The sequence below is a fragment of the Anomalospiza imberbis genome, chromosome 1 (assembly GCF_031753505.1).
Source record: "Anomalospiza imberbis isolate Cuckoo-Finch-1a 21T00152 chromosome 1, ASM3175350v1, whole genome shotgun sequence".
In the NCBI taxonomy this organism is placed as follows: Eukaryota; Metazoa; Chordata; class Aves; order Passeriformes; family Viduidae; genus Anomalospiza; species Anomalospiza imberbis.
This window is the reverse complement of record NC_089681.1, coordinates 26,910,064-26,934,844: the sequence shown is the minus strand read 5'-3', so window position 1 is coordinate 26,934,844 and position 24,781 is coordinate 26,910,064. Positions and strand designations below refer to the sequence as shown.

At 36.9% G+C, this 24,781-nt stretch overlaps 1 protein-coding gene across 1 annotated transcript in view; it reads right to left on the bottom strand.

The window, feature by feature from the left end:
• Positions 1–1,408: 1,408 nt before the first annotated feature.
• The window catches only part of CNGB3 (cyclic nucleotide gated channel subunit beta 3), a 60,420-nt gene continuing 37,047 nt past the window's right edge, over positions 1,409–24,781 (bottom strand). The window contains exons 10-18 of the mRNA XM_068182974.1: positions 22,419–22,541; positions 16,106–16,247; positions 14,040–14,199; positions 13,578–13,675; positions 12,466–12,549; positions 10,926–11,044; positions 6,410–6,556; positions 3,702–3,882; positions 1,409–2,610 (exon numbers count right to left, since the gene is read on the bottom strand). Of these exons, the coding sequence (XP_068039075.1) occupies positions 2,377–2,610; positions 3,702–3,882; positions 6,410–6,556; positions 10,926–11,044; positions 12,466–12,549; positions 13,578–13,675; positions 14,040–14,199; positions 16,106–16,247; positions 22,419–22,541 (1,288 nt within the window). The 3' untranslated portion in view covers positions 1,409–2,376. The remainder of the gene's footprint in view (positions 2,611–3,701; positions 3,883–6,409; positions 6,557–10,925; positions 11,045–12,465; positions 12,550–13,577; positions 13,676–14,039; positions 14,200–16,105; positions 16,248–22,418; positions 22,542–24,781) is intronic.

Sequence of the window (24,781 nt, the reverse complement as noted above, 5' to 3'; positions counted from 1 at the left end):
TAGTTGCAACTTTGATTTGTGCAGTCTTCTTGTGCCTGCCAACCCTAAGTATGGAGGAATTGTGGGAAGAGGAAAATACCCCAACAATAGAAAAGTAGGATGTCACAGAAAACCAGATGGTTGTTATTTATGTGTGGCCACTGTCTTCTGCACTGATACTTTCCCTAGTTTGTTTTGGGTCTAAGGAACTCAAAAGCTGTGCATAACAGTAGTCTTGCAGACAGAACTGTCAAACTTTTCTGCAAACCTGGGCTGTTACGAGCTGTAGCAAAGCAGCAATTTGTGGGAAGCTCTGTCACTGCAGTGAAGCACTTGGTGCTGCAGTCTCAGCCTTTACTTAGTAATTTGTGTCACTGTGTGATTGATGAACTTAAATATGTCCACAGAGAAAACGTTTGAAATTACCTGGTAGCATTTGTGTAGGCAGAAGGGAATCGGTTCTTTTCAATGAGAGCAAGCTTTACTCGTTCATATAAAAATGTTAAAATATGGGGAATGTTTTGCCCCCTTCCATAATGCTTTGACAACTCTCAAAAAAAAAAGGATGTGAAACTATATATTGTAATTCATAGAGTATTATTATTCATAGAAGGTCTCATTCATGGAACAGCTCAGCAGTATTTCTAATCTTGAGATTTCATTGAGACAGTCCTGGTTTTGCAATAGATGAATAATTCTATATGAAACAATTTAAAATATACTCCTTCTGTTGTTATGTCATTTTTTCTTACATATCAAATAACAAGTAGCATGCAAATAAAGATGGTTCTCTCCACAAAGCAGTTGAACCTTCACCTCACTGCTAATGCAGCAGAACTTTCTGTTGATAGAGATTATGGTTTTGGTCTCGTCAGAGGATTGTGGAATATGCATCATACGGAATTCAGTCATCCAGATTTTACTTGGGCAAACTTCCCACTGATTCTGGTTAGGTTTCCAGTTCTGCCTGTGATTAGAGAAGTTGAAAAGCTTTAAAGAACAGGCCTACAGCATGCATAGTCTGTAGGGTCATATATAGACTGCAAAGCGAGTGTTTTATTTTGGCATGGTGCCTTGGTTGGCTGGTCAGCCAAGGAGCTGTGAAGCCTGCCTTTGCCACTTCTTGGCTTGGCCTCTGCATAATGTTTTTAGTTTACAAAACTGTTCATCCAGAGAGAGAGGAGATGCAAACCCATAGAAGAAAAGAAAGTAGTTGGGAGTTTAGCTTAAAAGACAGCTCCAAGCTTTTGTGTAATACTGCATCTGAGACTGAAGAGTCGATGCAGAAGGTTGGCAGTGTGGGACCTCCTGCATGGGAGGCTGCATCACTCAGCTGTGGCGCTCACGAAGGATTTACTGTAGTTCACAAGTGTGATGTAGCTAAGACACAGAGACGCAGGTTTCTCTTTGCACCATTAGTCTAAGTCTATGATGTAGATGAACAAGGGAAGAATTGGTTGTAACTTAGCAATGCAGATCCAGAAAGTGTAAATCCTGCTTTTTATAAAATAGCCTTTATTTTTGAAGTAGCTGGTTTAGATACTAAGGTTCTTCAGACAGCTCTATCAAGTGCTTACTTGATGAGATGTAACAGAGAGCATGCCCAACCCCTTGACAAGATCAAGCAAGTAAATCAGCAGCCCAGAATTATATGTCACTTCTGGAGGGTGAACTGTCTTTAGTTAACTTGTCAGAATCAAAGACAGCTGGAGCAGATGTTTATGCTTTCAGAGGGCTGACAATAATTCTATAATCTCTTTCCCTCTTGCAGATTTTGGGATTTATTTTTTGACAGTGGTTTTGTTATGTTGCCCTCTGTCCCAAGGTAAAACATCCCAACACATAGCACCTGCTGACTGCTCTGAGCCACACTGGTCACAAACCCAGGTCACCGATTAGAAGTATAAGGGGAGGAGGGAGAAGGATAGAGAGAAACATAAGGAACCTTAGCAACAGTAGGGCAGTAGCAAGGGAAAGGATAACTATGGGAAGGCAAAGGAGAAAACAGAAAAGAATACACACAAAAGCTAAGAGCAAACTGAGCAACAGGAACAAGAGGAAGAAAGCAAGGATAAAGAAGAGAGGGAAGAGGAGAAGTAGGAACAAGACAGAGTAAGAGAAAAGGGAGAGCATGAATACAACAAGAAACAAATGGTTGTGAAATACAATCTGAGCCGTAATTTCTAATACACCAGAAGTTCTCTCTTCAGTGTCAAGGTTAAGAACATAAATAATTTGTGCAGTCGTGCCAGTAGAGGAGGGCAGAAAGACGAGGAGCTGGAGTAGATTTTTCTCATGTGTAGTCTCTACTTTTATATTCTATACCCAGAAGCAAAGTCCGGCCAGCCCTCTGAATGTAGCAAGACAAATAGATGGGGCCACACCCCAAAGCACCATCTATTTCTTTTCTTTCTCTTTAATTTCAACTTTAAGGATCTCTCCTTCTCCTGCTCTGGGGGATGGAGTCATACTAATGATCAGAGACTCCTTACTGGTTGCTCTCTGCATAACTGCAGGCTTAGCATCTGCCTGTGGCTTTTCCTTCTCAGGAGGGGGTACAGAAGGGGCTGTGGGTGCCACAGGTTTCTTCTCTTCTTCTTTAGGCTTGGTCTGTGTTTCAGCTTGATTTTCCTAGAAACAAGAAGTTTAATGTTTTCCAATACTGCAAAAGAAATTCAGAACTAGTTCTATTTTGTATATGACATGGAAAGGCACAGCATGACAATTGTTTTAACGGTATGCAACACATGTAAACTTCTATTCAGATGCTGAAAATTGGTTTCTAAAAATGCAATTTCAGAATCAGAATATCAGTATAAAACCTAGGAAACACATGTGGATATTAATAATATCTGCTTCTTACTAATATAGGGGGGTGAAACAGACCCATTTTGGGGCACAGAACCCTTCCTTAGGTCTTGCCTTCCTTTATGTCCTTAAACTAGTGGAGAAAGAGTGTTACGTAAATCTTGACGTACTTCACACTGCCCCCATTCCTTGGCCAAGCCTATTTGCTAGTAAGTTCACAAATACACACTAAAATGAGCAGTATTTCTGCTCCAATCGTATCCTTATAGTCATTTGTGTGAGCAAAGAGCAAAGTGCAAAGTTCTTTATTTAACTTAAATATAACCACAGCTGTTTCAGCTATAAAAAAAAGAATTCTGCCACCTTTGGGTAAATATGTAGAAGTGAGCAGGTTCTTATTAACATTAACATTTCTCAGAAGCGAGTATTATGTGGGAGTTATTTTTCATCAGTTAAAACAACGGTTTTCTCATAAGCACAAGATATTAGAGATTTAATCAGTTTTCGCTGTGTGGGCTACACTTCATATTTTGTCTTCAGGATTTTTAACAACCAGAGATGACACTGAATTGGAAAGTTCACCATGTGCCCAAGTCAGCTGGATCAGATTACTGTGTTTAGGTATTTCTCTATTTACTGTTGTTTACATAAAATTAGAAGATCAGATGCCCTTAAGGCCTCTGTAAAATCCATTTATCCTTAATTTCTTGGAGGATTTTTTGTTTGCTTACTTTTTTTCCTTGCTTTTGTTTTCTCTGGTCTCCATAAAGTCCAGGTTCAGAAAGATCAAGCCAAATTTTAGAATTAGTGTTTACAGAGATTAGGACAAGTGGTTATATCTCAGCTACTGGGAGTTTTTGCTGTTGATTGCAGCAAGGCTAAATTTTCATCTACTCTGTTTTCTGTGGCTTTACCTGAGTTTCTTCTTGTTTCTTCAGCTGCAGCAGCTTAGCAAGGCCTTCTTTTCCTTTTCCTCCAAGCATTGCTTTAAACAACTTTGGAGTTTCCTGTTTCTGCCCAAAGAGACTTGCCAAGCCCCGTGGTTGTTGCATTGGTGGTCCCGGAGGAGGTTTCCCCTTCTGCTTCAGCAGCACCCTGGAGAAAAAAGGGGATAAGAACACACAGCAGTGCTGTGAAACTGAGTGAAGTTCCTGGAAAGCTGAAATTCCACAATTATGCATGAAGATCTGATGGCTCTTACTTGGTTCCCAGGTCAAGTGACAAGAGCAAAATTGGAAACAGTTAAAGTTTTGCCCTAGGCTCTGGTAGAGATGGATGCAACTGTTCAAATCTGGAGTTGCTTACCTCTACCCTGGAGTTTAAACAAAGGCTGGCTCAAATTAAGGTGTCACAAAACAGATCAAAGAGAAAGATAAGGAAAGAAGAGGTGTGGAGGGGGATGGGTGCCCCATCCTGAGGTGGCAGTCTCTTATCTGGCCTTCTGGATGCACATTCAGAGAGCATTTGTGCTCCATCAGGACTCCAGTTGGCACTTTTGGAGGAAATACTTTACCAAACTAACTTCCAGCATGGGTCATCTCTCAGAGGTCAGGTTAGACAGTGGTACTTATTTTTGGTCCTCTTCAGTAGAAGAAGACACCCTGACAATACAAACACTACTGCCAGCCTTGTGGCAGAGTAGATTTTCACACCATTCTGTAGCTGTACTGATTTGCAGCCATAATGACAAGAATTGAGAATGAATAATGAGGGTAAAAATTAGAGGAAAGATCTGAGATAGATGGGACCAGTAAAAAGCAGAGGGTTCTCATGCATTCAGTTTCTATTAGATTATTGTACAGATTTCAAGCCCACTTTTCTATCTTTGCAAAAGCCCTGACTTAAGCTCTTTATGAGTGAAGACTATATTCACAGTCTGAAGTACAGTAAATCCCATAATACTATAATTTTCTCCAGCATCTTGTACTTTGGGAATTTCAGAAGTGAAGGGTTTACTCCTTTTTGTTTGTTTGTTTGTTTGTTTTGTTTTGTTTAATTTAATTTCCACAAATTAACATGTTTACTTTAGCAGCTTGCATGGCTTTATTATACAAAAAACATACAGAGGTTATTGGGCAGGTGATAATAGAACAAATTTCTTTATTGAATAAATCCTTTTAGTTTATTTCAAGGAGCCCTTTAAGGGTGTCACATGACCAAAAAGAACTCTAATGTAAACCTTCTAGGGCAGAGCAACTGGTAACGTCATTCCAAAACTGAACATAACTACAATCCTTATGAAAACAGTGCACAAATTTCCTCTTTGTGCCTAGTTTTGGCAGAATTTGTGGATACCTAGACTGGTAAGCAACATGGCCTCCTGCACAGCGCAGGTACTGCGTATCTTTAAAATTAAACAGAATATCTTGGCTTTAGTCTGATATCTAGAGAGGTCTTTGAGCTCAAATGGGAATGCAGATACAAAAGGTGTATGATTAAGCTCCACAGTTGAGAAAGGCTGTCTGGAGGAAGCAGAATTTAATGGGTGGGCAGAATATGCCTAGGGTGGGCAAGAAAGCAGAAGAGGCAGTGTGGGACAGAGAGACAGTATTAACAAGGTCATACTACTGTTTAGCTAGAAGCTGGAAAAAAGTCAGGAGTGATTGCTGCTGGGGATCATTGGTCCATGCATTTTTCCCCCTTTTCTACCTGTTAATGCTAGTTTTGAAAACTGAGCAGTGAGCCCATTCTGTGTCTGGTTTCCTTGTTTCTCAGGGGCATCATGATTCTCAAGATACTGCTGTTTGACTACCAGTGCTGTTACAACATGATGAATGCAGCCATTTGCTAGCACTTGTGAAAAACAAAATGTCTCTGCTGTGCTATGTTTAGTCTTCTCTGGGGGAATTCCAAGTCTGCAACCAACCTTACAACCTTTGATAGCAAGTCGAGGCAACAGTAGAGACCAGTAGGGGTGCTGAAGTATACTAATAATGACAAACTGCTTCAAATGTTTGGACCTTTTACAAGGTAGCAAGGTACTAATTTTGTCATAATTTTATGACAAAATCTGACAATACTTTGCCCTTTCAAAGCTGTGAAAATGGTGATCCTAGCAAGCTAGTCAAAGGAAGGTGAAAAGCAATCTTGGTTTGAAATCCCATTTCAGAATGCCTTTGAATAAAATGCACAGGTGTCTAATCTGTGTAGTTCTGTCTTGTTGGGCCTTACTTTAAATCCATTCCTAACTGCTGCTTAAGGTTTTGGAATTGCATACAAGTCTGTGGATGCATTGAAGCATATCTCTGTAGAATTAATTGCAAGTGTTTTGTTGCATCTTTGAAAACCTATCCCTTAACCAATATCTGTCCTGCAGTTTCTTTCTTGATGAAGTAAGTCCTGATATTCATCCTTATCTCCTATTTTTTTTAATGTTACCTTAAATATAATGCATAAGGCAACTACATTCAGGATTTCATTCTACTTACCACATTTCCATAACCCCTGGGATTCCTTCCAAGACCATGCTTTCAATTAGAAAATACCAGGCAAATCTGACCCCTAACACCAAATGTGTTTACAACTGTTACTTTTCCAAGAAAGGAATGCAAATCATCTATAAGCCACAACTGTCCATCCTGCAGCTAAATGATATGATTTAAAAACTGTTATTAGGACATACTTTGCTTTCTTCATGAGAAGTTTTTCTGAGTCAGGATAGTTCACCAAGATTTCATTGAGCGTTTTCTTGTCCAGAATGAAAAGGTTGGCAAAACCATGAGCCACGACATTGGCAGTCCTTCGATTTCCTCCACCTGCAGCTAGTAGGCTGGAATGAAAATAAACATCATCAGTCACAGCATTACTTGCCCTAGTGAGGGATCTCTCTGTTTGTGCTTCTCCATTAAAGTCATTGCAAAGCTCACTTACAGAGCTGGCTGTTCTATCCAGTGTTCTGTAAAGGCCCTGTGCAGATGGGATTAGAAATTCTATCTCAGGAAGGCAAACTGTCACTGGTGGTCAGGCATATGTAGATGCTAAGGACTGTGAAAAGTTTTGCTAATCGGGATGCCCACAGCCCAGACTGCACTTGTTTTAGTTCTCATATGAAGTTGGCATTTCCTCAGTTTTATTGCTGAAAATTATTTGCATCAGTAGTAGAGCAGCATTATTTACAGTGAAAGAATGATTCTCCCCAAGGATTTTTTTCCTGAGTGAATAACTTCTGTGGGGCTCTAGTTTTTTGGTTTTCTCACATAGCACATCTTATGTTTAAATGTTGGCAAGTTGAATGATACACTTTAGGAAGGTCTTTCAGGCTGGCAGTTACAAATGTGTCTGCCAGAAAAAGAAGGCTATTTTGTTTTGAACATAAGTCATTAGACCAGTTTAGCTAGCAGTAGCTGGCCGGAGGGAGGACATGTAAGAAAAAAATTAGATGTACAAATAAAAATAAATTGTTCATCCTGCACCAAGCAATTAAGAGACTTCATTTGTCAGCTCTGCTGGTAAGTAAGAGAATTTGCATTTTGTTGTTAGTACTAAAATTGCTCAATTACTCTATTCAATATCTACCCCAAAATTTGTCCTTTAAAGATTTCTCAGTGAATTAATATTTTTAGAGAACATTTAGTATTATCTAAATTTAAAAGTTATTAAAAAACGATATTCTGAACCACAGTAAACAGAAATTAATACCCATCTGAAGTAATAATCAAGGATATATATTTGTTTTAATAGTAAAGATATTTATAAAACATATTTCTAACTATTGAATCATATATATAATATGGTTAGTTTATAGAGGATACTAGGAGACCTCTGCAACTGTGTGTGCAAGGCTAGTTTTACATGCCCACAGAGTGTTTTACTGCAGCTCAAGACAGCAATCAATACATGAGCTGAAGCTAAAAATGCAGTTTATCATCTTCTTTTTAAACAATTCTCTACAATTCCTGAGATAGAATAAAACTTTTTGAGCAATAGGAAAAGCTGCTGAAGAAAATTGCAAATACCTTTTGAGCTCTGATGAGTCACTTCTCAACAAGTCATTGAACAATCATTTTTAGGCTTCCCTAACAGAAAGCTCATTTTATCAAGGTAGACAGGGACTAAAGAGATCAGCTTTTTCATTATGGTGATGATGTAAGGTGAATTTTACAAGTAAGGCAGTCTTTGCTCAAACAGAATCATCTTTGACTAAGGACAAAGTTATGGTACTTCAGCATTCAATCTGTTTTGGCTAGTGTGTAAAGAGTTACATGACCAAATTTTTTAAAACACATACATTTGCCTTGCAGGGGTTCTTGGTAATGCAATATCTATATTAATCACGAAATCTGCTTTTTTTACCTAACATTTTTTACTCCAGTTGTGAGCGTGAAATCCTGTAATAATAGTAGAAATTGATAACCTTAGAATTCCTATGCTAGCAAATTAAATTTCAAGCTATAAAGTTGTCAAAGTGATGACTCAGTTTATCTATTGTTTTTATAGCTGATCTCTGTGGGAAGCTGCTGTTAATAGAAACTGGGGAATGGCTTCTGTTATCAGCTTAACATGCAGGATTGTGGTGGCTCAGCTGGGCACCTATGTGCATATGAGAACTGGTAAGTCAGGAAAGGGAAATAGGTCGGGATCTTGCTTCTGATAAGGATGTCAAATTCCACAGGGCAGAGCCTATCAAAAACAGCAGCTACTACTTTGAGGGAAATCCTGGACCAGAGTACTGGAAAATGTCACAAAACTAAATAGTCCCTGTAGTTTGGATTTTTTATATAAAGATTAAAATTAAAAAAACAGCTGAAAGTTGATGCTGAGATGAAACATTTAGAGATCTTCCTGTCAAAAATTTACATAAAATGGAGAAATGTTTTAGTTTTTCCAGAATTAACATTTTCTGATAGGAAATAGCTCTGGAGAAATACCAGTAAACGGATGAATGAGGACATCTGGCTTGAAGTGTAACTTTCTCTGGGCTAGTGAAATGTTGTTATAACTGAATTTCTTTTGTTCTGAATTGTCTTTGCTGATGGGCTCTCATTAAGACAACAATCTGTTTGCTTCTGATTCTGAAATTATTTTACTTCCCCAAACTGATATCTATACAGGAAAGTTGCAATGAGGGTAAAATGTTAATTTGAACTCCTATTATTAATCCCTTTCTGTAATAATTTTCAAGGATGAAATTGGCAATGGACATGTTTGATTGTTACTATAGCATTGGCTTTCTATATAATTCAGGGATTTTTTTGGAAATAAACAGTTTTTATTTTCTTCAGTTCCTTTGCTCCTGGAGACTTTTAAGCATCCTTGCCATGCATTTTGAACAGAGTGAGATTAAATAGCAAGCATCTTATAAATCATGTACCTAAAACACTCAGAAGGAAGCTGACATATTTCTCCAAACAAATCTTGAATTGGAAATCAGAAGGAAATCAGCCTGATATCAGGTTATAACCATTATGAAGTGAGAGGAAAACTTGGATGTCCTAGAAAAAGTAGTACGAAATCCATTAAAGAATATCATTTTCCATTTGCCTGTGGTATTCTCTATTCAGAAGACCTTGAAAAAATTATATAGAAAGGCAGAATACAAACTCATTATTTTCTAGCACCTTGCCACTAGGAAGAGCATATCTCTACTGATAAACTTAGTGCATCTTGTCTGCCAGTTGCTGTGGTTTTTTTTCCTTGAGTTTATCCACTGCTTGATATTTTATATGCAAATTACACGTGTCTGAATGGGCTTGCTACTGCAGTAGGTCAGTGATGAATAAAACCAGACTAGAACACTACACTTTGTGTTATAATATTGCTGAAGGTTTTGCTGGCCATATTGGCAATTATGTAAAGAGTAACACATACGGAGAAATTAGTCTTTAAAGGTCATTGTGTGGTTCTCACATGGAAACAAGTGCTCACCTGTGTTAGATCAAAAGTGTAAGAACCCCTTCCTTGTTTTGAAACCAATAGTTATAATTTCTCAGTTTAAAATACAAAGTTCTCACTTCAAATACCAGACAAATAATTGAAAACCACGTGTGTGTTACATATGGGGACTGCTTTAGCCCTTATTGATGAGTACATTCTCAGTCTTTCTGCATAACTTACAATACAGCCTTTCATTTGGAGGCTTTGCTCAGGTAATTATATTGTCACACAGAGAAATACTTTCCAAATAACCTTCTCAAAGACCTCATGTAATTTCACTTTCCCACTTAATGAACAAGTTCTGTAACTTGATATATCAGTTTTCCACTTGAGGTCTAAGCAAGTTCTGTAAGCACATCACTGGAAAAACAGGAATGTTTCCCCTACTACAAAGGGAGACATAACTAGAGGACAAATGTAAACCTAGTACAGAGCTGATTATTGCTCTTCAAAAGGCAGATTAAAGCTACCAGCAAGATCATTAACAATAACAGACAGGCAGCTGGAAGAAACCAAGGATCCAGTTTATCACATGCAGCAGCACATTTATTTTACTTTTCCTTGGGCCAACCTCAGCAGAGGGATGCAGTGCCTAAAAACTAGCACTCGATTGGCTAACTGGGGAACCTAGCACACAAGAGTTAATGGATTTTGCATAGAAAGTACGTGCAGAAAATAAAAACTATTTGTAGCCACCAGCAAAAAAATTCTCATCCAGATAAATTCAGACAAAAATCTGGTCTATGCACCTTTTTCTTGTCTTGTATGCTTTTAAATAAATGCTTTTTCAAATTGGGTTGTCTGATTTTCAGCAATTTAATCAGCTCTTAAATTAACTATTTTTAATTGCTATTTTAGATTTTTGTATCTATTGTGTTGGAGATTAATTTTCATCTTTGCCATCTGCCATTTAAGGGCATCTAGTCTTATTCTACAGACAATAAAATGCATTTGGTCCTCCTGTATTGCAGACAGCATAACAGGGAGATGTGTTAAATCTTTAAAATGCTAAAGAAGGAATTTCTCTCTATACCCCTGTGTGCATTGATCAAAATACTGGTCTCAGATCTTACCCTATTAATCACTGCTACATCACATAGATTTTCCTTCACTTAAATGCTTCTCCTTGCTCAACAAAGTGTCCTCTTTGTTGATCCTACCCACTTTCTTGCCTCCCCACTGTCACACTTCCACAGAAAAGTTAAACAACTGGTGATTATTTGACAAGTTCTATGAAAAAATATTAAAAACTCTGATGGACCTACCTGATCTCCCCAAATACAGCTCCTGCTCTTAGTGTAACCAGGACTTTGGTACCATCAGGGCCTCCAAGGACTTGAACTTCACCCTGTTTGATGATGTACATCTCTCTGCCAATCTCTCCCTGGGCATACAAACACATAAAGAACTCTGTTTTAGCAATGTTTTTTTTTTATTCAAATCATATTACAGGTCCTTCTTTAAATATCTTTCTACTCTCTCATGAGCAGAGGGTCTACCACTATTAGGAGGTAAAGCGGCAATTTAGTTTTAAAAGTGAAAAAGCAGCAGCAACTGAGCCAGGACTGAAAATGAAGGGACTTGTACTTTCTATTTCTTCTCTTGGTGCTCCAAGCTTGCACGCAGCATCTCTTGGGTGAAGTAGGATGAGACCAGCATACATCCAAGGGGAAGGTGGTTCCAACGTTCCATACATGCTGCAGCATTAATAAGATTTCTATGGTTGTTGGTCACATAGTCGACTTATACAAAGGAGAAGCCTTTTAGCTCTGAATCAAGCTGCAATAAGTTGATAGCTCAATTTCTCATAACCTGTCTTTGTTAAGAACTGTTTGCATTGGACTGCAGTATCAAGACATTAAATCTGTTGCTGTCCTTTATTCTCTGTTGTGTCAGAGTCCCAGCTGCAGTCTAAGATCCTTTCATGCTGTGCATTGTATAAGCAAACACACCAAACTACTCTTCCACTCTTCTTAGCCAACAGCAATTGTTGACCATCAGCTATAGGATGTTGTCATAACAGGATTTTGTTCTAATCCCATTTGTTTCTTTCAAGACTGGTCTTTGAAAGGACATACTTGACCCTTCACTGTATTCAGAAATGTTTAACTTCTGCTCAGAGGAGTCAGTGGAGCTAGCCCAGCATTCTGGAGGAGGATTGCATACTTAACTATTGGAAGGAGCAGAACCTTAGAGAGCATGTTGGAGCAGAATGGCTAAAGACAAGTTAAGGGGTTCTGATGGTCACTTGTGCAGGTGGTGGGACCTGTGGGTCACTTGCCAGAGCAGTAGTAGTACAGATTACTATTCATCCCCCCAAGCTGTGATTGCATCTGACTTTGCCCTATGTTTACATGCCTTCTGGAAGGAAATTTGGGCTCACTGGTCAGAAACTCAGAGATTTACCTGTGAACTACCCATCTGGCCAGGTTTAAGCCAAAAAGTTGAGACAAGATAGACATCTTTTCTACGAGACAGTGTGACAGCATTCAGCTGGAAACCTGGAGATGTCTCAGAGCTGTGAGTGAAGGCAGATCATTCAATAAGCCATATTTACATTAAATACTTTCCCACATTACTATAATTTCATGGTTGGTAATGTAAGTAATAAAATCCATATTGTCTTGCTCTAGATTGAAATTTGAGAGCACATTTGTTGTTATTACACAGAGTAGCTTAATTAATTTTATGCTTTCTGATTCAGTCAGGATTAAGTTTATTTAAAGGACATTGTTGACCGATATCTGAACTCTTTTTACAAAACACATAACATAATTCTTATATGAATAAAACAAGAATTCTCACCTTTTTGCAGACAAAGTCACCAGGTAAATATACAATGGATTTCAGCCTTAGCAGCATGTCATATATCATCTGGGTATCACAGCCCTGTTAAAATAGAGTTGATCACTCTGCTAATTCAGTATTAAAAGTGATTATTAGTGCATCAAAAGCCAACAATACAGGAACAATCCAGGGATTCCATAATTGGAATGTAAACTCAAAACATCATAAAGATCAGCTACTAGAGCTGAGAAAGGACTGAAAGAGTTGTTATTTCAAATACATATGAAGTTCTCTATGGGTTGAATATATTTTCATTTTTTTATAAAGTGAGTTTCTGTGCATCTAGGTTTTCTGAGGAAGCTCAGTTAGTGTTATGTTCAGAGCTTTATGTGTTTTTGTGGGGGTTTTATGGGATTTTTTTAAAAATCCAGTCCAGGGGAAAATAACAGATCCTGTCAAATGCTCATATGAATCTATGAATTCTATGTCTTCAGCAGATGTAGAAAAAAATGTACATACAGCCATGTAATTTTTATACAGGTGTATCATGTGATTTCTTGCAAATACCCTAACAAGTAAATTTTCTGTGTAGCCTTCTAAAAACTCAGGGTTTCCTTGCTTTTGTCCCAGAAATCCAATTTTAAGTACACTTTTAAAGTGTAGCTCTGGAAAACTACCATGATAAGTAAAGAGAAAGCTCCTTCACACAAAAACTGACTATGATGCAGCTTTCTCTACACCAATGTTACATTGCCAGAACACGGAGCATGGGTGATCTCTCAGGCAGACCTGGGTGGATTGTGTCAAAAATTAGATTATTCTCTGACTGTTGAGATTAGTTATACTCCGAACTCACTCACAGTCTGACCATACCATCAGCTATAGGATGTTGTCATAACAGGATTTTGTTCTAATCTCATTTGTTTCTTTCAAGATCACTGCCTCAACACAAAAGAAATCCAAATGCAGGCCCTTGGGTTTGTTCTGATGTCTCCATTTACTGAGATAGTTCTTTGACTTATTTTGCCTTGCATACTAACAAACATGTACTTAAGTGTTGCAAGATGCACAAAACAAAGTTTCTGTATGGAGTACTACATATTTCTGCATTCTCCTGTAAAACTACTTGCTTTGAATAAGTCCACTTTGTTGACAATGGCAAAGTTCACGTCAATTGCAACAGCTAAATGCATTTTGGTTGGCATCTGCTCCAGTAATTCTGATTCATCTGGGAAAAAAAAAAAAAAAGACAAATTAAGGAATGTTCACAAAAACGAGCAAAAATAACTTAATGGAGTTATTCTAACACTTATGAGTTCAAGTGAGGAAGCAGCTAATATGCTTTTACTAAGATGCTTAATAAATCTTGTCGAAAATTATTACCAAACCACTATATTAATGAGTAAAATTTGTGAAGTAGTAAGAATCATATTGCTTTGTAGTTTCTTTATTTTCTAAAGTAAGTTGAGCAATCTCCTCTGACTTCCCACATGCAATTCAGAAAAGGAGAAATGTGAATTTCACCCTATAGCTGTATCTGTACGACTGCTCTCACTCAGACATTCTAAGTAACTGGAATTGGAAATCCTCACCCAGCATTCCTTGAGAGTCCCATGTGTATTCATACCACGTTCGAACACGATTTTGCACCAATTTTGGAATAGAATAGGTGTTCATATAGGAGACAGTGTTGTCCACACAGGAACGAAAGTAGTTCTGCCCTGCTGTTGCTGCTCCAATTACATCTCTCATCTGCAAACGTCAATTGTTGTTACTACACATTTCAGAAAAAAACTAGTCTTGATTTTAATATCTTGTCAGCAACTTATAAAATAATATAATACTTTTTGCATTTAATTTTTTATAAAAGTTTAAACATGCATTCAGCTGCATGTTTTGAATAGGTGCTTAATACACTTTTTCGGAAACATTACAGATTCAATCTGATTGTCTGATTGTAACATGATTTTAGAGGAATTGTTTCTGGGTTTTAGTTTATTCTTCTGTCTTGTATTTCTGGACATGAATAAAAATTATAGATAATACTTTTCTTAAAAATCCATAGTAAAGCTACTGTATATTTGGCATGCAATGCAAGTCAGAAGCAAAGCAAACTGGGCTGAATTTCTGTAATAGCATCATCTGACACTACTAGAACGAAGATTGTGCCACTGTTTAAATAATTGAGATCAGTCCTAAGCTCTGAGAGCTGAAAGGTGACCTTAAATTTTTTAACGCAGGAACATCATTTAACATTTCAACTCAAATGTGATTCAGTTTTTAGAAAGTGGATGAGTTAATGTTCACAGATATTCCTTCTTCAAAAGAATAAATATTCAGATGTATTTTATTGGAATGGCTTCATCTGGCACCTGCCAAGGATTAATGTGCTATGGGCTGAGTTTTGCTCTTTATTACAGAGATGCAATTGATTGCAATTGGAGTGACAATTTTTAGGCAAGTGTGCTAAAGCAGGAATAACTCAATAATTTTAAGGGTTCTTTGTAAACAGGAACTATAACAAACAAACTGCAATGAAGCAGCTTGTGTGTTAAGGTTTAAAGTTTGAGACTGCAAATGAATACACTGGTTACAAAAATTCATCTGTAGAATCTTCTTGGGGAAATGAGCCTTTCATTGATAGTTACAACAATTTAGGGTAAAATTATAAATATGCAAACTCTGAAGTTTAATTATATGCATTTGAATTCAATAGTTTTCCAGAAGAAATATTTTATATGACTGTATTGTTTTATTTTTGGTAATTCTGGTTTATGGAGGAATTTTAAATCATATAAGGAAGAGTCTCTTCAGTGACAGTTACCCCTTCTTGCAGATCCAAAGAGCAAGAGACATATGCACCCTCTTGCTGCTGGATTGAACTTTTCAAATGTTGTATTCAAAATAAGAATTGAATTTCAGTTTTAATTTAGTTTCTTTTTTTAATAATTAATTTTATAACAGATGTGGACAAATCAAAAAGTCTGGAATGGTTTCTACAGAAATTGATAAGGCACAGCCTCACTCAGAAATTTCAGCATTTGTTTTTCTGTAGGCAATGTGTTTTAAAACCTATGATCAAAGCCCAAGTTTAATAGTTACAAACCAGAAATATTTCAATTATGTTCATTTGGAAATATAACTGATTTGCTGCGACATGGGCTTTTTTAAATGGGAGCCAAGAGAAATAGAAACCAGTTAATTTTCAGATTGACAAATATATTGTAATTTGTGGAAGAGATCAGAGTTCCAGTTTGACAAAAATCATGGGATTTCCATTAACAGAATCTTATCAGTAGTGGTATTGAGCATGACTTATTCAACAATCACAATTTTTATTTCAGATTTAACAGTAAAATGTGAATGTCAAAGATTTGTCTCCTTGGCTGTGAGTAAGGGGAAAAAAAAGTAATTATACATAGTTTCAAGGGTCATCTGTGTCCTGCAGAGTCTTGGCTTTTAATCAACTTGTGTGCTAAAGAGCTGCAAAACAGGGAACTGATTAAAAACATGTATTTATCAGAAAAATAAGTATGTTTGAAATTAAAATAGAGGATGGAAACTCAACTTTTTCCCAGAACTAAAGTCCATTAAACTGAATATGTTATCACTACATTACAGTAATTTGAATCTAACTTGTTATTGATTTTTTATGTACCTGACCAATTAAGCTGGAGAAGACAAAGACACCCATGAAATAATTCAGCAGTTGAAAAATTATCTCAAACAGCGTTTGTGGTTCTGCAAGGCCACCGATGGTGATCAAACTACGAACTGCCCAGTAGTAACACCTCAGGTACCTGTGGATACAAACAGCATTTTTGTTAGACTGTAGCGACTTATGTGTTTGAAGTTAAACATATGCCTACCTGAGCTGGGCCTTTCAGTGATGCTTTTCAGTCCAAAAGACTTTCAGCATTTTATAAAAGGTTGTGAATTTATAAACGATACAATTACATAGGTCAGGTTGAGTTGAATATTCTCACAGCAAACTAAGAATGTATGGGAAATGCAGCTATAATTTACTGTTCTCTAGTAATCCTAGGTAGCATTAAAGAAGACTTGTGTACAAAATTGCCGAGATGGAAATTACAGTGCTAGAATGCTACCAGTGAAGATGGTCAAAAGCAGTGTAAAAGTGTTGGAGACTTCCCAGAGCGTCTCTGTAGCAGCATAATAGATGCTCAAACACTTGAAGGTCCTCTTCATGGTTTTAGTGAGATGACACAAGTGTAAAGCTTTATGGTGAGAATGACAAATGCAATATTGTTCTTCTTGTGTCCATTTTTACTCCTTTTACCATACTGGTCTTCCTCCCACTCTGCTTTTGAGCACCCTTCATTGGCTCTACCTCCTGGGTTATGTCAAAAAGGTTACATATTTCCACAAGCTATGTGTTAATTAAGCTTCTCCAAACCACTTCACTAATTCAGCACTGAAAGGCTGACTCCTCTATTAATATCTCCTAACTGCTGGTCTCCACAAATCCTTCTGTCACCTTAACAAAATATTTCTTGCCTTTTTCACTATGGAGCCTTTTGCCTTCAAGTCATGTATTTCTACTAGTATGATAACACAAGTTTATGAAAACAGTAGAGGACCTGGACAGAACGCTTTAAAAAAGTTCCTTGGCATCTCTAAAATTCTGGTTTAAATCTCTTTCTAGAACATGATACCACAAGTAATGCAGCATTGCAGTTGGGGAATAACTAGTTCAAATCGTTGTGAGAATGCTATAATTTCCTTCTCTTCTGAGCAAACAAATAATTGGTTTAGGTATATTTTTAAAAGCCTGCTATTAATTAAAATGTGACTTCCCAAGTTTCTGTACAATCAGACTTCAGTTTTGCTGATGATTAGGAGTGGAATTTCATTTACCTTAATTATAAAGTGGGATTTTGTATTACTTCAGCTGTGACTACTGCTTCTGAAGCAATGATGATTCCTTATGTGTGTTGAATTTCATTGCATTTTAAATAATAATTAAAACCCAAACACCCCCCCCCCCACCCCAAGCACTAAGACACAGAAGAAATACTTTTGGAGATAAGTTTGTTTTGAAATAGAAAGTCTCATGTGCATCATCTCATGCCTGCTCTGAACCTGAGGACACCTGGTCTGCTTGCAGACATTAGGTGTATTTCAGACTCCTCTCTTTTTAAGATACGAGCTCCACTATAATAAGAGGTTCATGTAATAATACAGCTGCAGGGTCAGTTTTGTGCAAATATGAGAAAATAAACAAATGATAAAAAACAGTTCCAATGAGGTTTGTTTTTTCTTAAATCACTTGAAAGTATTTTCAAGTTTTTCACCCAAAATGTAAGGCTTTACCAAGCAATTGATATCTGCTTTTCATTACGAAGTCCCTTTTTTCTTGGCTGCAGATTAAGAAAATGCAGTAACAATGATCACTTTTGCCATAGTTTTCTAGTTTCAGATATTAACAGTCAGAATTGGCAATTTTAGTTCAGAGTCCTTAAATAAAAAATTCATTGCATATTTTCCATTTTAACATTTTTCCTTGTTAGGGATGCAAAATGAACTGCTGGATTACGCCACAATAATATTTTCACTTGGGAAAAAAAAAACACATATGCATGTTTTCAGCAAAGTATGCATAAGTGGCAGCTTTTCCTTAGACTTCTGTAGCATAAACAAATAATTAAGAAAAAGACTGAGGTCCATTTTGGAAGAATTACAGATTTAAGCATAAAATGATGCTTTTAGCTTGGCTGAGGGGAATTATGTAAAGGATATTAAAATCATATTGATTTGCCATAACTGAGAATGATGTGGTGCTTGAAACATGTATAATTGGGTAATATAAAAGTAAAGAAGTCAACAATACTTCTGTGGTACTTACTTTAGAAAAAAACAGTAATTAAGCAAATCACTCACCCTCAAAGGCTCTGCATGCCAAGTGTGCAAACTCCACCATGATAGACAATATAATCTTTATTCTGGGAATGTCTACAAAGAATGAAAGCAACTCCTCAGAGAAATTTAGGGGTCACATTCTTCTTTGCAGTGTTGTATGTCCAAAATGTGAGGGTTTTTTTAAATATCTTTCTACCCTTTCTTAAGATTTAGTTAATATACTGTATTCTTCTGTGATTTTACTTCAAAAGAAACTTTCTATTGGCAAGGCACATGATATTCTCTATCTCTTTGGAACAGGTTTTCTCCATTTATGCATTTTTGTTTTTATTTTAATCTGAAATGGAAGTTGTACAGTTGAAATACAGAGCAGCTTTTTTCTTCCCTTAGAAGGGGGGAAATGAGATTGTAAATTTTGTTTGAGGAAAGCCAGAAAAAACAACTCCTATTTCAACAGTATTAGCAGCTCTGCTTCCTACCAGCATGTGTCTGGAAACTATCACTGTTCACTATACAGCTTACCAGCCTGCTATAAAATTACTGTTGAAGTAAACAAAAGTCATGAGACAAGAAAGGGATTTTTGCCTCCACACATCATAGGGAGTATGTTTATCCTTCAGGCAATCAAAGTACTAAATTTTTCCTTAAAAAAAAATCCCAGGTATGAAAACATTCAGAAACACTGCAAATAAGATACCTTGTAATATTATGTCAATAGAAATATCTTTTTCAGAAAAGTCCATTTCAGAATACACTAAACTTCTTTCATGGTTTTGGTTAGTGCAGGTAAATCAAGTCTGTGTGTGTGTGTCTCTCAGATTTTGTGGTATTCACATATTCATTTCAGCCTGGGGAAGCATTGTTTCACATTTGACTCCTCTCAGATTACAGCCAGGATGGGTTTAAACAGAATAAAGCAGCAGCCTTTATAAACTAATGACTTCCTTCTTGGTACCTCTTCTAGAGTGACGTGTTCATCAGGTGCCTGTGATGATGATGATCTCAGACACAGTGGAGCAAACTATAAAGCTTTTACTTTAAAAAGTATGGCTGTGGGGAGCAGGTCTGCAAGTCTGACATATAAGCTGGGCTGTGCATTCACAGCTTGCCTGGAGGCACAAAACTGTCTTCGCATAGCAAGCACTGCAATCGTGACACATCAGACCTATTGCAAGAGCAATGCACAGCTGAAACCCATGAGGTACATTTCAAGATTTGCCAGTCTCACTGTGCAGTGGGCAATGCATACCAAAGGAGTGGATTTGTTCTAGACACTTACAGTGACCATTTTCTGGGACTTACAGATATCCACTAAGTCTGTCCCGGAACAGGAAGGCAGCACACTACAGAGAAACATAATTGGGATGCAAATAGATGTCTTAAATTTGCCAAATAATTTTGCAGACTCTTTGCAAACAACAGAAGAGTGAGCAAAGTGAAATGATTTGTTTTGCCTAAATTTACTGTTGACCTGGAGGGTTTGCATGAGAATTTCAGCTCCCTGGTTTTAGTTTCTCTGTGAGCAGTGATGAAAGAGAGATACTTCTTTGGACCAATTCAGAACAATGACATTATGTTGAATCCCTGAAAAAAGATTTGTCCATTTTCCTCAGGAATTAGGGAGATTGACCTTTTACTTGGATAGTTAAATTTGATTGTAAATAAACACATATAGTTGAAAATGCACACTTAAGAGACCTTTTCAAGTTCTGCTACTGTCTTTGCATAGACTCTACACTCTGGTGTTGCATTAGTGATGCTCTAGTGTTGCATTAGTGATTAGTTGCATTAGTGCTTCTGCTTTAGGAGAGACTAAGGTCTTGCCTAACTCAAGCTGTGCACTTTCAATACTGGAAATGTCATGTGTGGCTAATTTGGGAGTGTTGCAGGGAGGTAAAATTGACTGCCTTTTACATCTCAAGTCAAAAGCTTTGACTGAACGCTTCTATGCAAAAGAGCTCAAATTTTGGACTGATACTAGCACTTTACAGCCTGGACAAGAACCAGAAAAGAATAGAGCTTGTGGAAAGTTGCAGAAGAGCTACTTTGATAATTTTGCTTGTGGTTTGAGTGTTGTGTATAGCTGTTAGTTACAGATTTAGTTTTATAGATAGTTCACCAGCTAGTGTGCCTGTTCAGGAACATGTATGCAATCAAACTAATAATGGGAACTGCTGTCTGTTACTTCCTTTTAGCCTGGAAAAGGAAAAGAAAAAAATTCTATGAGTGTTGACATTTTTAAGAACTGGTTTTGGCCATAACTAGCAATATTTTATGGACAAAGCAGGAATTCCACATAAAGCATTAGGGCCACTAAATCAGTGCCAGATCATTTTCTGTGGATCAGTGTAGTCTGAGACAGCTAGAACTTTGGCTACCTTGTCAAACTGCTTACCGTCATTTTGCAAAATTAGCTAAGTAGCTATGTATCCCTAATATCTTTCTGAATATGTTCCCATTCTTTGTGAGAGTACTGGCATATTTTGCTTCAAATATTGTCAACCTTGAGTGCTCTGTGAAAGAAAAATTATAAGTTCACTGCTGTGCCATAATATATGCTACAGTACTAGTCACTTTCCCTGACAAATTATTCTTATATCTGCTTTCCTAATAAACGAATATACCTAGAAGTATCTTGTCTGATAAGTTGAAAAACACTTACATCTCCAATTATAACTAATGTTCACATGATGCCTCTGTGTGTGAAAAAATCCTCAAACATTTGATGATTTCTACCAATTGCTTTTCTGAGAAAAATGTGAAATATTTTTGTCCGTGAAAAACAGGTAATTCTTTCTTGCCTATTCTCTAGACTGTTCTGAAGAAGCATTGAAAACCTGAAGACTGAGTAAACTCTCTACTTTCAGAGTTTTCAGGTTTCTTATTCTTACGTACCTTAATTTTTGGGTATGAGGCAAGTGTTCCCAAGAATCACATTAACAAAAAATAGCTATAATGGAATTTGCTTCTGCGTTTTTCTTGTCAGATTTCTGGAAACCTCAATCCTGCAAATAAACACCCATCTATAACTTCACTTGCATAAGTGATTCCACTAAGCTCCATGATCCTGTTTGCACATGTCTGACTGCAGTACTCAAGCTGTGTATTTTAATGGTGTGTGGAAACTTCAGATATGTCTTTTTTTTCTAAGAGATAACCCTATGTATAAAAAATCAGTGCTGGTTTACACAAAGTGTGTTTTGCTCTTCAAGGTAGTGACTTGACACCAAACTTGTGAAGACTGACAAAACTACAAACAAGAGGAGCACATGTCCAAGAGAAGGGTGAAAAGTTGTTTAGAAGGCAATTTATGACAGCAATAGGATACTATATGTGGTTTTGCAAGGAATGTAATCAAAGAACAAACTGAACTTCTGTGGCTTTAACTATATTATAGCCTTTGAAAGAAATGAATGTTCATACAACTGAACCTACTAGATATATCTTTACAAAACTACACACAAAGTATATTAGGAGTTTGCTTTTTTCTCTTACTTCTTCTCCATCATCTTGATAAATGGTCCTTACTTTGTACCCAACCAGTGCTGTCACAAGGAGTTTATGGAAAATTGAGCCAAAATCCAGTAGTTTCCTCTGAAGACACTCTGCCACATGTTTAAGCATTACCTTCTCAAAAAATGAGTGAGAGCTGGTGGAATTTTTTCAGACCAATCACCATGGTGTAGAGGGACTAAAATGTTACACTTAATGACACAATGCTGTGTGGCAGCAAAAAAACTCCCAAACTGTCCCTGTGTTTCTTTAGAGGGATTGATATACAATCCTTCTAACAGTTCCCATGTGCATATGAAAGCAGTAAGTTTCATTTATGACCCTTGTTGCTTTCTAAATGTTTAATTAAGTCAGCACTTAGCACTGACTCATAAGCCTATAAAAGCTGAAAGTGGTGAACTGATTATTCACTGCACCTGCACTCCAAATATGTGCTACTATTGAAAGCTGCTAATCAGCAGTTATGATACTAAAAGTTTGCTATCCAAGCACTTAAAAAAGTAAGCAGTGGCATGGGAGAAGGATGGGGAGGTGGGAATGAGCAAAAAAAAAATCTCTTGTAAAAGAAAAGGACTTACATGTTTCCTTCGCCATCATACACCCATCTCGTGCTGCCAATTCCTTCATAGTCTGAAGCCCAATAATACAGGCATGCATTAATGTGCAAGATAAACAGCAAGTATCCAGTTGTTCGAATGACCCTATAAAAGTCAACAGACTCGTGTAAATCAACTTAAATTTTTCCTTTTTTTTTTTCTTAATATGGAACCCATTACTTTTTTGGATTAACAATGTTAATGTTAAGCATAAAGCTAAGTAGTTCCCCACCTGTATTGAGTCTATGAAAAAAATGGCTGGCAGTTACCCATCTCTCACATCTGTCCAAGGTCAAATAAATATCTTCCCTAGAATATTTGTCATGGGGAAATTTTTAAACTATGGTTCCCTGAGGATTTTATAGTCCACTTCTTTAAACAGCTATGAATATTTCCAGAAATTCGAAGCTATATTAATGAGGGTACAGGGTGAAAAATAATGTGTTTCCCAAACTCTATCCAAGATAGACTCTAAACTTGTGAACCAAAGCCAAGAAATGTCTGAGGTCAGAAATGAACTGCTTTACAAGACCTGTAGTATAAAACCTGCAGCAGATCCACTAAATAGTATGATTTAGTCTCTACAGCAGGAGTTATATCATTCCTGATCCCAGTTCCTATGCCTGTGGCCAGTTCTTTGAAGAATACCAATGATTAACTACTTTAGCACCAAACGGCTTTCTGTTAATACAATAATGATCTTGTTGTATATCCTCTGTTCAGTGCATAGGGATCAAAAGAAATGTCTCCTGGATTTAGATCTCTATTGAAATATTCATACAAGCAGGGGATAAATAAGCAGAAAAAGTGCAGTACTTGCCTAAACACAGGCTGGTAGTTAATGAATTTATCTGCTACAGCTAGAATTCAATGCAGTATGCAGTACAGAATAACTGAGTAAGTGGTTTTATGAGAATTTAATAAGATCTAACTAAGTTGGGTCTATAAACAAAGATAATGGAAGCTAATATCTCTGTGGTTACTTCATTAAGCACTCCTTTTCTGCTTCTTCAGGTGCCTTTTTATGCCCTCCTTAGCCTTTCCATGCCGTTAGATAATCTACCTAAGTGTACTCTTCTTCTTTATGATGCTCACAAATGAATGCTATTTCTCTGTTTAAAAGTTGTTGTGCTTCCAGGACAACTCTGTTTAGGATTGCAATCTACAGAGAACAGCAGAGACCTGTTGTGATCTTGTAATGTTGCAATATTGTCCATGCTAGGTCTTCTGTTCAAGTTTGAATCCATGAAAGTGAACTCCTGAGGTCTGAGTGAGGATTCCAGACACCTTTACTGTGTTGTATTTCACCAGACATATGTTAAATATATCAAAATGAGAAGATGTAAGTAACTCATGCTAGTTCTATTCCTACAAAGTCAAACTAGTTTGAGAAGAGAATCCCCCTTGCTGTAGAAGCTTAGTTTGATATTATCTAGTTATTGGTGCCGTATTGCTCAAAGTGTGGTTATACCAATCTCAGACAAAGCAAGATTGCAACATTAAAATTAAATGCAGTCGTTTGCACAAAAAGACTGGGTTTTTAAAGATTTTTTAGTTTCTGCCTGTACTCTTCTGTATAACTACCTCTGTTCTCCATTTGTCAATGAGCAAAATCGGGAGTCAGTGTTTTCTGAAATATGAATTAGACAATAGATTCACTTTGAAATATTTAGATTCTGCAGTTTACATTCTGCAAGTGATTTAATACTGGCAACCTGACTGGGCCTTTGGCCAGGAAACAAAGACACAAGCAGCAACACAATTGTGGTTCTTAATCAATACCATGCTAAAATACTCTCTGACAGAGCAGAGTAGCTGGCTCTGCTACTGCATACATTTTACAGGACCAGTGAGATCTTCTCTGTGTGTCTTAGCCTTTCTAAATGAGCACCTGTTTTTGACATGTAAATAAACATCACATCCTTCAAGGCTGGTCTAGCTGAAGATATACACATCTCCTTCACAATTTGTCCTTTGAACATTCATCTCCTGTCCCGAATTTTCATAAAAGTGTGAAACTCTGTCCCTTGAAAAAACTTTATTTGGGTGAAAATGAGTTTTAAATTTGTTGCCATTTCTTTGAAATCCATATACATAGAACAGTATTGTTACATACAAACTAATTACTGGATTCAGAATTGTCTATATTATTATATACTATCTATATTATATATAATGTATCTCACAATGCTCATTGCAAGCATTATAGAAGACACAGAAAAAGCATTGAATTATGACTCCAAAAAGCAAAGGATATAATATGGAAAATAATTAATTTTAAAACAATTAATTTTAAAGCTTATCAATATTAGAAAAAGTTAAACACCATAAGCAGATGAAGGCCC